The 13,895-nt window shown below is 38.3% G+C and overlaps 1 protein-coding gene across 1 annotated transcript; it reads left to right on the top strand.

Moving 5' to 3' along the window:
* The first annotated feature begins 276 nt into the window (after positions 1 to 276).
* Positions 277 to 1,102, top strand: LOC136209022 (uncharacterized). Its single transcript, XM_066000399.1, has one exon. The coding sequence runs from the start codon at positions 658 to 660 to the stop codon at positions 1,036 to 1,038; it is 381 nt and encodes a 126-aa protein (XP_065856471.1). The 5' UTR covers positions 277 to 657; the 3' UTR covers positions 1,039 to 1,102.
* Positions 1,103 to 13,895: the final 12,793 nt, after the last annotated feature.

Raw genomic sequence — 13,895 nt, 5'->3', positions numbered from 1 at the left:
GCGTCTTCGTGTTTTTCGCATTTGTTCACGTTTTCGTGTGTTTGCTTCTTTTTTTGCGTCTTCGTGTTTTTTGCATATTCTCGTGTTTGTAACATTTTCACATTTTTCGTGTTTCATATTTTTCGTATTTTTACATTTTTTAACGTTTTCGTCATTTTTCCATTTTTCACGTTTTATATGATATAAATTATGGATTGACCAAAATTTATAAGATTTGGGAAAGTGATTAGAGAGAAGATTGAGGATTTAATGGAGGATAATAATTTTGTAAATTACAAAAATATAATATTAGGAATAGGCTATTTCTAACCTAAATTGAAGAATAGCTATTCCATGAAATTAAGGAATAGAGATTCCATGGAATAGCTATTCCATAAAAAAAAAATCAACCAAAGGTGGGAATAGCTATTCTTTAGGAATAGACTATTCTATTCCCCTTTATTCCGCGAACCAAACGAGCCCTGAGAGTGTATAGGGCTATGCTACGTAGCTAAACTTTTTGTGAAACAAAGAAAAAAAGAAAAAAGAAAATGGAAATGGAGGATGGTTGAAAAGACAAAATAACAAGCGGCGAATTGTAGAGTTTGATGGGAAGGGAAGGGAAGGTGACTCTTTTTCTTTTTCAAATTAATTAATGTTTCTGAGAAGACTCTGAAAATGGTTTGTTTACGTATCCCACTGATACTGATGATGATGATGGTCGTCAACAATTCCTTAGCCAGAGAATTACGGCCGTCTGATCATGGTTTAGATTACCAGAGTTGTCCACCGGTAGGAGAGAAGATGAAGGATTTTTTCAAATCACCGTCAAGTTCGAGCATGGCATTGCCGAGAGCTATGAATTCAAATGACAGCAGCAGCACATGGTGGAATGATGTCGGCGGAGGAGATCGGTTGAGGTTGAGGCACGTGCTTCTGCTGGGCACCTTCGTTTGTGGAGCTGTTGGAGCGGCTTTGCTGGCAATTACCGGCTTCATATATTTTCGGAGGTACAAAACCCAAACCCAAAACCAAAACCAAATTATTATTTGTAAGTAAACAAACACAAATTCCAGACTTTTCATCTGTTTCTGTTGCATGTATCTTATCATGCTTATGCTTATGGTTTAGATTAAATAAAAAGTTATTTTAGTTTCTATTTCCTTTTTTCTCTTAATACCCTACTTGTTTACTTAACGACCAAGGCTCATCTGCTCAGGTTTTCTTGTCGGCTCCACCACTAATTTCTACATTTATTCATTTCTTCACTTTTATAATACACCTTTTCTTTTCAAGACCCTTTTGAATCATATTTATTCAAATTTAAACCTAATCCTAAATTTTCTAATTATTCATCTACTTGCATAGTTTTTTTTTTTTTTTAATCAGAGTCTTATAGTTGTACATTCCGCTGTTACTAAAAAAAATAAGAAATTATAAAAATAAACTATGTGGTTTGGATCATTTTCAAACGAGGAAAAGGATCCAATGACTTCGAAAGAATTGAATGAGGAGCCGTATGAGGTGAAAATCTCATTTACGGTTCTGTAGAGTGGCAGTAAGGATGACTTTTCCACTATCACCTATGTACTATATGATTTAAAAGTTGGTAAAAATGTATTTTGAGATTGATTCCGTTAGTAAATACAATCCAAATTTATAAACAGTGTTAAAAAAATTCAAAAGTAAAAAAAAAAACATTAAGTTTATTTTTATATTTATTTATTTTAAAAATTAACCCTCTTATTATCTAAATATAAACAAACCATGGATCAAAAATAAAAATTCAAACTTATCGTATCTTTTATCTTTTTCTCTTCAATCTCTCTCTTCACTTCTTTTCGCTTCAAATGGCACCATTTAAACTATACCAGTTAATTAAGATTAAATTGATAATTAAACGTGACAGCACTCTATATTCCTCATTTACTCTCCATCTTTAAGCGTACACAAGCAAACCACGCAATCTGATCCTCCTCCCCCCTCGTTGTTGGAACTGCAATATCGGCGCGAGTGCGATTGCATTTGAGTTGATCGGCGAGGTCGATTAGGCCGGCAAGACCAGGCCTTAAGAGGCCTTCGTCCACCATATGAAGGACTAAACTGGAAAACTCCAAAAGAGTGAAACACATAGAAAAGGAAAGAGCGGATATAATCCACACATTTGGCGATGATTGTTACCAGTAATAAAGGAATTGAATCAGACGACACGTCATTTAGCTGGCTTTATAATCCAATCTTCTTCTTCTTCTGTATGCGTCGTTTATAATAGAGATAGAGAAAGAGTTTCCAGAAAATAGAAAAGTAAAATGTTTTTTTTCTTTTTTTTTTCTTAGAATTTGATAATGAATAAAAAGGCATGAATGACAACCAGAAGAAGAAAGAAGATACCTAGAGCCACGTGGGATATAACTCAAATGATAAATGCTCTTTTCCATTTTCTATTTAAATATGCGTTGGAATGAGGACTTTTTTGATTCCTGAGATAAGATAGAAAGATAAACAATGCAAGCGACCACATTTCGATGTCTAAGTTACCGATATATAAGACAAAGTATAAAGCAATTGAGAGTAATTCTAATAGATGTGTGTATGCACTTTGGCTATGGAGTCACATTGTATTTAAAAGAAACCCAAGAGTGAATCTATCAGTTAGTATTCTCCTCAGATTCCTCGGAAAACAGCTAATTGATGGACGTATTTTAGATAGTTTGCATTATATATGATTTAGGATTCCCTAATCCTAGGTAGGATTGATCCGAGGAGATTCCCTTATCAGATAGCATTTCATGGGTCCACGTGTCTAGGGAGAGGTGTTATTCCTATTTGTCTTGATTTGACGGGTTTCCTTGATCTGGACGTCTCCACTAGCTTAAGATGAGGACACGTGTAAACTGATATTATGTGCATGATATCACATGTGCCCCTCTTTGACTCTCGTGTCTCTTTAGGGATTCAATTGCCGGAGGTTTGGCAGGATATTATTTCTTAGGAATTATTCGGCATCTCGCGAACATTCTAGTCAGAATGTTGAAGGAGTTGTGGTGTTGCACGTGATTCTTATCTCATGCAGTAGGTGGGACGTTGCATCACATGCTTATGACGTCACCTCTAGTAGGCATGCGGTCCTCCTTACTAGATATGATAACTATCACTATTAATTTCCACAAGGTGTGTGACACGTATCACAATTGTTTTAACCTAGGACACGACATGTAGAAAGGCATGTGATTTCGATGAGCGTCAGCGTTAACAGTCTCTAATTGATGGTGACCCCTCACCTACACCTCAAATGGCATTATAAAAGTAGAGCTTTGGCAATGGATTACCTTTTCTCCATTTTCTCATTTCTTCTTGCGCTTAGAGCCTCCATTTCTTTCCTAGTGATATGTAAGTGTTTTTTCTCTCCTTTTTTTTTCTTTTTTATGTATGAAAGTGTTGAAGTGCAAAAATTCTCGCAAAGCCTCAACCTCTGCAAATCTTACTCTGACCTCCTCTAGTGATACCGAGGCCATGCCTCTATGAAAACAAACTAAAGGGAAAACCAACAAGGAAAAAAAGTAGTATTTGAGAAGAAACAGAATCTTAACGTATGGGATCAAGGCTCTAGCTTAACAGCTTCTCAACTGGTGGATCTATTGGCAGAATTCCCCTTTCTTAACAATCTCGAGATACATATTTTCTACCCATAGCAACATGTTAATGATGGATTCTAGAAAAAAGATGAATATTTCATGGGAGTTTATCTTCGATTTTTAAGGTATGGCATGAAGTTTCCCTTACCGGCTCCCATCGTGGTCATTTTAGAAGAGTTTCACATGTGCATATTCCAGTTGTCGCCAAACGCCTGAGTAGAGTTATTGGCGCTAAATAAACTTTGTTCTGACCTAGGCCTTATCTTGAACGGGGAATTTTTTTTGTCAATTTTGGAAGCCATTGAGGAGGAAGGGGGGAGATTTCTACCATTGGATTTTAAAAAGCCAATCTTCTAGGCTTTGACATCGTCCCCTTTTATTGTGTAAAGTATACCATGTCAAGAGCTTTAAAGACAAGTGGTTTTGGCTGGGACTAAGGACATGCTTTCATAATAGCCCCTATCTAGAAGGCTTTCCTTTTAAAACCAAGTGAAATCTAAATCTTGTTAATAAAGAGAACTCGATGACGCCTTGATCTTTAATGGTTGAGGAGAAAAGATATGTGAGGGAAATCATAGTTTTACTAAGCTTTTGGGTCTACATTGACGTGCTGGAGTTGATTGCCCCCTATCGACCTTGTATTATGTAGGATGAAGATGGGGACTTTCATCTAGATGGTGAAGATTTTAGTTACTTTTGAATATCCACAATATTTTGAAATATTATGGATATTCAATTACTTTTGGTTTGCATATATTACATGAGCCATGGAATTTATGAGTCATGGAATGGTTGATGAAAAACAAATATAAGGTTTTAATGGTCAAGGATACTAAATAAATGTATTATAATAAATAAAAAAATAGAAATAAATAAAAAGATAACATATAAAGTTAATAGGAAAACAATATAATATGGTTAATTTAATTGTGACGCTTAGCTTAAATTGAATATATTTTATAAACATTAAGCTTAAATTCATATTATTTTATAAATGTTAAGCCTATATTGGTGCTATTTTGTACGTGAGGCCTAAATTGATGCTATATTGTAAACGTTAAGCCTAAATTGATATTGTAAGTCGTTGTTTTCTATCACTAGCTGATGATGCTGAGTCAACAAGTCAGCATTGTAAGTCGTCGTTGTTTTCTAATCAAGAATGGTGCTGAGTTATCAAGTCAGCATAATTGTAAGTAATCAAGTCAGCATGAGTAATTCAACAAGTCGGTATTATGCCGAGTTATCAAGTCAGCATGGCTGTGGTCAGCATGGTACTGGGGTGTTAATACAGGTCAACATGTTCGTGTTGTGTTCAGGACAACATGGTCTTGCTGTGTTACCACTGGTTAGTAGGTCTTGCTGAGTTAGTACATTTTTGAGTAAGGATATTTTGGGTATTTTCACAACCTTGTAAAGGCTATAAAAGGTCTGGGTTGGGAAGTAGTTTCATACGAGAGATTATTCTTAGACTAAGTCATTAGTGTACACTGTGATATACTGAGTTGGGGGTTGGGAAAACACGAGAGTTTCTGGAGAGGAAACTGTTTCAATCTTGTTGTAATCTCCATTGATTAGTGAAGTTGCTGGATGTAGGCAGTTAAGCCGAACCAGGGTAAATTCTGTGTGTATTCTTTTGATTGTTGTTTCAAGATCCAATCTGTGATCTTTGTGAACTTTGTTTATCTGTGGGGTTGATTGATCGTTCGAAGTATAGTTCAACAATTGGTATCAGAGCTAATCAAGAACAGAGCAATGGGTTTTACAAAGATCGAGATCGAGCGTTTCAATGGTAAGGGAGATTTTGCTCTATGGAGACAGAGGATGAAAGCAATCTTGGTTCAAATGAAGGTTGCGAAGGCTCTGAAGGGCGAGAAAGAACTTCCGGCGACAATGACGATGGAGGAGAAAGAAGATCTTCTTGAATTGGCTTACAGTACGATCGTCCTATATCTTGGCGATAAGGTGCTGAGAGAAGTCTCGAAGGAAACCTCAGCTGCTGGGGTTTGGCTCAAGCTTGAACAGTTGTACATGACGAAGACACTCACCAATCGAGTTTATCTTAAGGGAAAGCTTTTCGGCTTCAAGATGAACGACGACAAGCCAGTTGAAGACTATCTTGATGATTTCTCGAAGATCATAATTGACCTAGAGAACATAGAGGTAAAGATTGAAGATGAAGATCAGGCCATAATGATCTTGAATTCTTTACCCCATTCTTTCAGTCATTTCGTTGAAACCATGAAGTACGCTAGAGAAACACTAAGTCTGGAAGAAGTTCTTATGGCTCTAAAGTCAAAACAGATTGAGGCCAGCACCAACACTGAAGCTGCAGAAGGATTGTTTGTTCGTGGAAGGTCTGAGAAAAAGGACTCTCACAAGCCAAAGAACAAGAACGGGAAAAAGTCCAAAACTCCATCCTCAAGCAATAAAGAAGGCAAGGTCTACAAGTGTTTTCACTGCCATAAGGAAGGACATTTCAGGAAAAACCATCCTGAGAGGAAGAAGAGTCAAGGTCAGCCTATAGATCAAGGCGAAGCCGCTGTGGTAGAAGAAGGTTATGAGAGCGCTGAGGTCCTTGCTGTCACTAATAAAGATCCAAACACTGACTGGATCTTGGACAGCGGATGTACGTTCCATATGAATCCCAACAGGACGTGGTTCAAAGACTTTCAAGAGGAAGGTGGGAGGGTTCTTCTAGGCAACAACAAGTTGTGCAAGTTACTGGGTCAAGGCTCCATCAGGCTGAAGATGTTCGATGATCAAGAAAGGATTATGACCGGTGTGAGGTATGTGCCAGAACTGAAAAGAAATTTAATTTCTTTGGGTACGCTTGATAAACAAGGATACAATTATAGAGCCGAAGGGGGTATCATAAGAATAGCTAGAGGATCTTTAGTTGTTATGAAAGCTACCATGAGTAATGGCCTATACACACTCTTAGGTAGTACTGTGTTAGTCTCTACAGCAAATCTCACCGAGTCTAAAACTGATAGAACCAATCTTTGGCACCTTAGACTAGGTCACGTAAGTGAAGTTGGTTTACATGAACTTAGGAAGCAGGGTTGTTTTAGTAAAGATCACATAGGAAAGATAGATTTCTGTGAGAACTGTGTCTTAGGGAAGTCAAGTAAAGTCAAGTTTCCTAAGTCAGCAATACATAGAACCCAGGACATTCTTGAGTACATTCACTCTGACCTATGGGGGCCAACAAGAACTAAGTCTCATGGTGGGAGGACCTATTTTATGACCCTTATTGATGATTACTCTATAAGAGTATGGGTTTATATTCTAGCTCATAAGAATGAGGCTTTGCAAACGTTCAAGGATTGGAAAGTGTTAGTGGAAAACCAAACAGGAAAGAAAATCAAAAGGTTGAGAACCGACAATGGTTTGGAGTTTCTTGACAAAGATTTCATCACTTTGTGCAAGAAGTCAGGTATAACCAAACATCATACCGTTCCTGGAACTCCACAGCAGAATGGCCTAGCAGAGAGGTATAATAGGACTATCCTAGAAAGAGTTAGGTGCATGTTAATCCAATCCAGTCTCCCAAAGTCTTTCTGGGTTGAAGCAGTGCAAACTGCGTGTTACCTAATCAATAGGTGCCCATCGTCTGCTATAGGTTTTAAAACACCTATGCAAATGTGGTCTGATCACCTAGAGGATTATGAAAAACTTAGAGTGTTTGGTTGTTCAGCTTTTGCACACGTTAGACAGGAAAAATTAGAACCTCAGGCTCTAAGATGTGTTTTTATAGGCTACCCTATAGGAGTCAAGGGCTATAAGTTGTGGTGCCTAGAACCTGGTTATAAGAAATCCATAGTCAGCAGAAATGTTGTGTTCAATGAGATGTATTTTCCTTATCAGAAAAACCAAGAGAAAACTCAGTTAGAACCGAGTAGTCCTGAGTCCATTCAAAACCTTGAGAGTGTTAAGAATGAGGTGGAGCTTGAAGAAAATAGTGAAAACACCCGTAAAACCGAGCAAGAAGTCAGTGATGGTAATTCTACTGAGTCCAGTCAAAGCTATAGACTTGTTAGAGACCGTGAAAGAAGAGTCCCTAGGGCCCCGGTTAGATATGGTTTTGAGGACCTTGTAGCTTATGCATTTAGTGTTGCTAAGGAAGTACAAGAATCTGAACCTGTAACCTATAGGGAAGCTGTGAATTCGGTTGACAAGGAACAGTGGCTTAACGCTATGAAGGATGAGATAAAATCCCTTGATAAAAATGAAACTTAGATTTTGGTAGATAAACCTCCTGATAAGAAGTTGGTCGGTTCAAGGTGGGTGTTTAAAAGAAAGGAAGGGATACCTGGTGTAGAGAAACCTAGGTTTAAAGCTAAGTTGGTGGCCAAAGGGTTTACTCAGCAGGAAGGTATAGACTTTAATGAAATCTATTCACCGGTTGTTAAACATAGGTCTATAAGGATTATTCTCTCTCTTGTAGCTCGTTTTGATCTAGAATTAGAACAGTTAGATGTCAAAACAGCCTTTCTTCATGGAAACCTGGATGAGGTCATATATATGCAACAACTAGAGGGTTTTGAAATAGGAGATAAAGACCAGCGGGTATGTTTGCTTAAGAAGTCTCTATATGGTCTGAAACAGTCCCCTAGACAGTGGTACATGAAGTTCGATGAGTTTATGATAAGTCAGGAATTTCATAGGTCTAGTTATGACTGGTGTGTGTATAGTAGAGACCTTAGTGATGGCTCTAAGATTTATCTCTTGTTATATGTTGATGATATGCTTATAGCTTGTCACAACAAAGCAGCCATAAATCAGTTAAAGGCACAACTAAACACACGGTTTGAGATGAAGGATCTCGGGTCAGCACGGAAAATTTTAGGGATGCAAATTTCTCGAGACAGAGGAAGAAAGAAGCTGTTCCTAAGTCAGTCAGTTTATCTGAGCAAGGTGTTAGAACGTTTTGGTATGACGAATTCAAAGGCCGTTCTCACTCCACTTGCAAGTCACTTCAAGCTGAGCAGTAAGCAAAGTCCTCAAACTGATGAGGAAAAGGAAGACATGGAGAGGGTGCCATATTCTAGTGTTGTAGGCTGTCTAATGTACGCGATGGTCTATACACGTCCAGATTTGGCTCATGCTGTGAGTCTCATTAGCAGGTTCATGGCAAATCCAGGTAGAGCACATTGGTCAGCGGTGAAGTGGGTGCTGAGGTATGTCAAAGGCTCACTGAGTAAAGGTTTGAGTTATGGTGGAGCTGAAGCCCTAGTGGATGATGTAGCAGGTTTTGTTGATTCTGATTATGCTGGTAGCATTGACACCAGAAAATCCCAAACCGGGTACGTATTCACTGTGTTTGGAACAACAATAAGTTGGAGGGCAAGTCTACAGTCAGTTGTGACTCTGTCAACAACCGAGGCTGAGTTTATTATCGTCACAGAGGTAGTAAAGGAAGCAATGTGGCTGAGAGGAGTCTTAACGGAACTTGGAGTGACACAGATTGATGGTTTGAAGATTTACTGTGATAGCCAATGAGCTATACACATGTCAAAACACCAAGTATTTCACGAGCAATCCAAACACATAGATGTGAGAATGCATTTCCTCAGGGATGTGATTAGCACTGGTACTGTTCAGGTGGTGAAAGTGGGAACTGAGGATAACCCAGCCGACATGCTGACCAAATCTGTTTCAAGTAATAAATTTGAACATTGCTTGAAACTGGTTAGGATGGTAAGTGGTCCTTGAGTGTATTTTCTTCACTAGTTGATGGAGTGATTAGAAAGACAAGGTGGAGATTGTAAGTCGTTGTTTTCTATCACTAGCTGATGATGCTGAGTCAACAAGTCAGCATTGTAAGTCGTCGTTGTTTTCTAATCAAGAATGGTGCTGAGTTATCAAGTCAGCATAATTGTAAGTAATCAAGTCAGCATGAGTAATTCAACAAGTCGGTATTATGCTGAGTTATCAAGTCAGCATGGCTGTGGTCAGCATGGTACTGAGGTGTTAATACAGGTCAACATGTTCGTGTTGTGTTCAGGACAACATGGTCTTGCTGTGTTACCACTGGTCAGTAGGTCTTGCTGAGTTAGTACATTTTTTGAGTAAGGATATTTTGGGTATTTTCATAACCTTGTAAAGGCTATAAAAGGTCTGGGTTGGGAAGTAGTTTCATACGAGAGATTATTCTTAGACTAAGTCATTAGTGTACACTGTGATATACTGAGTTGGGGGTTGGGAAAACACGAGAGTTTCTGGAGAGGAAACTGTTTCAATCTTGTTGTAATCTCCATTGATTAGTGAAGTTGCTGGATGTAGGCAGTTAAGCCGAACCAGGGTAAATTCTGTGTGTATTCTTTTGATTGTTGTTTCAAGATCCAATCTGTGATCTTTGTGAACTTTGTTTATCTGTGTGGTTGATTGATCGTTCGAAGTATAGTTCAACAGATATTATGCTGTAAACGTTAAACTTATATTGGTGCTATTTTGAACGTTGAACCTAAATTGGTACTTTTTTAAAAACCTTATGCCTATTTTAATACTTTATCCTAGAATATTAAATAGCTATAAATAATTAATGCAATCATAATTAATATATAACTTATAGTTAGATCTTACTTAAAAACCTTGGAGATAATATCATGGGAAAATTATACAGAAATTCGTTTCTTAAAAACTATTTATAACTATATCAAATCATAATTTTAGATTATGTCAAATTAGTAAAAATCAACAATTTTAATATATTTTAAAGATTATAATTTATAAATTACAAGTCAAGAATATATTTTTTAGGGTTTATAATTTACGAATTGGAATCTAAAATTTTTAAGTTATGGTGTAAAATCATAATATATAAAAAATAATAATATATTAAGAATTAAATTCGGTAATATCATTTAGTTGTAATTTTATATTTAATTATGATATTCATATATTTGACCCATGGTAAATGTATAATTCCTAAAATGAATGAGAGGATATAAATTTAAACTTTATCTGAATGAAAGCTTAATATTGTAATTTCAGGAGGAATAAATGTGTTTGACTATAATATTCCAGGTCTAAAGATGTTTGTTTGATCCAGCTCAACATTGGCTTTATGATTAATCTAATTAATGTTTATGGATTATTGAAAATAAAATAATAACATCATGAACATTTATGAAAAGGAGTTTCAGAAAAGTCAATATGTCCACTAATTCCATTATGATGACTGTGACTTCTATACCTATCCAACTAATTAATGCATTACCACATAAAATAAAATAAAGGTTTAAAGTCCTTGAATTTGTCTCAAACATTTCATTGATTTCTATTAATAAATTTAAAAAGTTAATAAAACACTATATAAAACACAATATAAAACGCAATATAAATTTAGATGATTAATCAAATTTTATCAACAAATTTAGAAAACAAGTGATATATTAAAACTAAAATAAAATAAAACTTTTTTAAAGATAATTATTACTGTTTTTTTATAAGAATCATTATCGTTTTTGGGATAAATTATATCAAAGGTATCTAAATTTTATTTTAATACATAATTTGATACCTAAATTATATTTTACCTTAAAAATATATCTCAAATGATAGTGAGTGGACAATTTTATACATTTGACCAGTAACTAACTCATCAAAGTGAGTTTGCCCATTTAAAAAAATAATAATTTGTAACCCATTATATATATATTTTTTTTTTTTTTTGTGAATGGAAGGGCTAAACGCCCCAAGACTGCCGAAGGCAAAACAAGAGAGAACAAAAAAAAAAAAAAACTCAGCTAGTTTCTAGTAGGACGGACGACCCCAATGGCGCCTTTATCCGCAAGTAAGATGTCATGAAGGCCTGCAGGCGGCGCATCACACTCGTGATGACCCAGAGGAAACGTTCCTGCGAAATTCGCCAACCAGTCAGCTGCTCTATTCCCCTCACGAAGGGTATGAACAACTCTGACATCCCACTCTTGCTTAATTAAGCGCTGACACTCCTCAATCAGTCAATAATACCTGTGATAAGATTTTCCTTTATTATGTATCAGCTTGACTAAGGAGAGAGAATCCACTTCAAGTTCAACCTTTCTGATGCCAAGCTTCCAAGCCAAAACTAACCCATAATACAGACCCCAACACTCCGCCAGGAGGGCGGTGCTTATTCCCAAGTTACAGACAAAACCACCTGCCCAGTCTCCCGTACTGTTTCGTATCAGCCCACCGCACGTCGCGGCTCCCGGATCCCCTTTGCTTCCTCCGTCGCAATTGACTTTCATCCAGCAATCAACTGGTTTAATCCAGATCATGATCTTTTCCCCGGTCTCCCCTGCGTATCCTCGTCTCCTACCAGTTCCTACCCCCGCAAGCGAGATCTCCTTTGCTTGACTGATAACGAGATCCCATTTATCCGAAGCCCTCTTATCTGTTCCGTTGAAGATTCTCTCATTTCTCCAGCGCCAGAGCCACCAGCACCCAGTGATAAAGATTATTGGCCACCTAATCCCCTTCCAAGTTTTCCGGACGGTAAGGTTCATTTGAATCCACTCCCGAGCATTCCCTGCATAAAAATTACTCCTCCACTGCGCTGGAATGAAGAAATTCCAGAAAACCTGAGCCTCCTGACAGTCGCGGAGCAGATGTATTGCTGTCTCCGGCAGTTTACACGAGGGACACTCGTCACTCTGGCTGATATGTCGCCTCATCCTATTCTTATTAGTGAGGATTGCATCATGGTAAACAAGCCATAAAAAAACCCGCATTCGTTCAGATCCCATGGCTTTCCAGATCTCCTTCCATTCCTTCGTCTCGTTTTCTTCGACCTCTCCCTCATCCGTTCGGATCTTCTCGCAGACCGAACCGAGAACTGACCTGTATCAGAAAGGCTCCACGACCAACCATCCTCCTCGTCATCATTCGGAAAAAGTACAACCGCCGCTAGCTTCATCATCTCTTCTGTACGAAGGATCTGATTCAGGCACAGCCAATCCCATCCGCCTTGGTCTAGCCAGTAATCTGCTACCATTTTCTTAAGCTCCGCCTCAGGAACCACAGACCTCGTCTTATCACAAAGTTTTATGTTGTCTAACCAGCAATCCTTCCAAAATAAAGTTTCCTTACCGTTCTTCACCAGTCGGTTAAGCCTGGCTTTTAGCACCTGCACTCCTTGCATTATACTCCGCCAACCATAACTCTTCTTACTTCTATTCCTAAACATCTCCAGCCCCTTCCTGCCGCTCGAATATCTACTTTTGAGGATCTGGACCCATTTCGTTTGCGGTTCACTTAGCATCCGCCACCCGAGCTTCGCAATATTCGCCAGATTAGCCTGTCGTGCTTGTCGAATTCCGAGACCTCCCTGAGCTTTTGTTCGACAGATCACATCCCACCTGACCAGGTGCATCTTCCGCCCCCTATCCGAGCTGTCCCATAGGAAGTTTCTGCTAATGGAGTCGAGCCTGCGGCAAATGCTAACCGGAAACACAGTGGTTTGCATTAAGTAGCTAGGCATGGCTGAAAGGACCGATTTGATCAGCGTTGTTCATCCTGCAAGTGATAAGCTACGTTCCTTCCATCCTGCTAGCCTTTCCTTCGTGCGATCAATAACATGCCCATAAGTGTCTTTGTTAACTTTCTCATGAATGAGCATGACCCCAAGGTACTTCCCAAGGTTTGTTGTGCTTTTGATTCCTAGCTCTCTTTCAATTACGCCTTTCTCTCTTGTGCTGGTATTAGCTGAGAAAAAAATACAAGATTTATCCAAACTGACCTTCTGGCCAGAGCAATCACAGAAGTAAGTAAGGATTTCTTTTATTAGTGCCGCTTGTTGCCAGGAAGCCTCAGCTAAGAGAACAATATCGTCTGCGAAAAAGCAGTGAGAAACCTCCGGTCCATTTCTAGATAAAACAACCGGCTTCCATGAGCCCCTCTCAACTGCATCAAGGATGAGGTGACTGAGCCGTTCAAGACAGAGAACGAACAGATAGGGGGATAAGGGATCCCCTTATCGAAGCCCACGTGAGGGCTTAAAGCCAGAATCCTTCTCTCCATTCCACAAGACATGCATGAAGGTAGTGGAAACACATGCCATAATAACCGATATCATCCCTGGGGGTAGCCCTAGCACTTTCAAAGTGTCATGTAAGAAACTCCAGCTGATGCGATCATAGGCTTTTTCTAAGTCTAATTTAAGCAGCATAAGCTTCTTCTTCCCTTTTTGTTGACTGAAAGAGAACACAGCTTCCTGAATAAGAATAACATTGTCCGTGATCTGCCTTCCTGGTACAAAGCTGCATTGCATTGGGCTAACAATCTCAGGGAGGA

Source organism: Euphorbia lathyris, chromosome 1 (genome assembly GCF_963576675.1).
Source record: "Euphorbia lathyris chromosome 1, ddEupLath1.1, whole genome shotgun sequence".
Lineage (NCBI taxonomy): Eukaryota > Viridiplantae > Streptophyta > Magnoliopsida > Malpighiales > Euphorbiaceae > Euphorbia > Euphorbia lathyris.
This window is presented reverse-complemented; position numbering and strand designations above follow the sequence as displayed.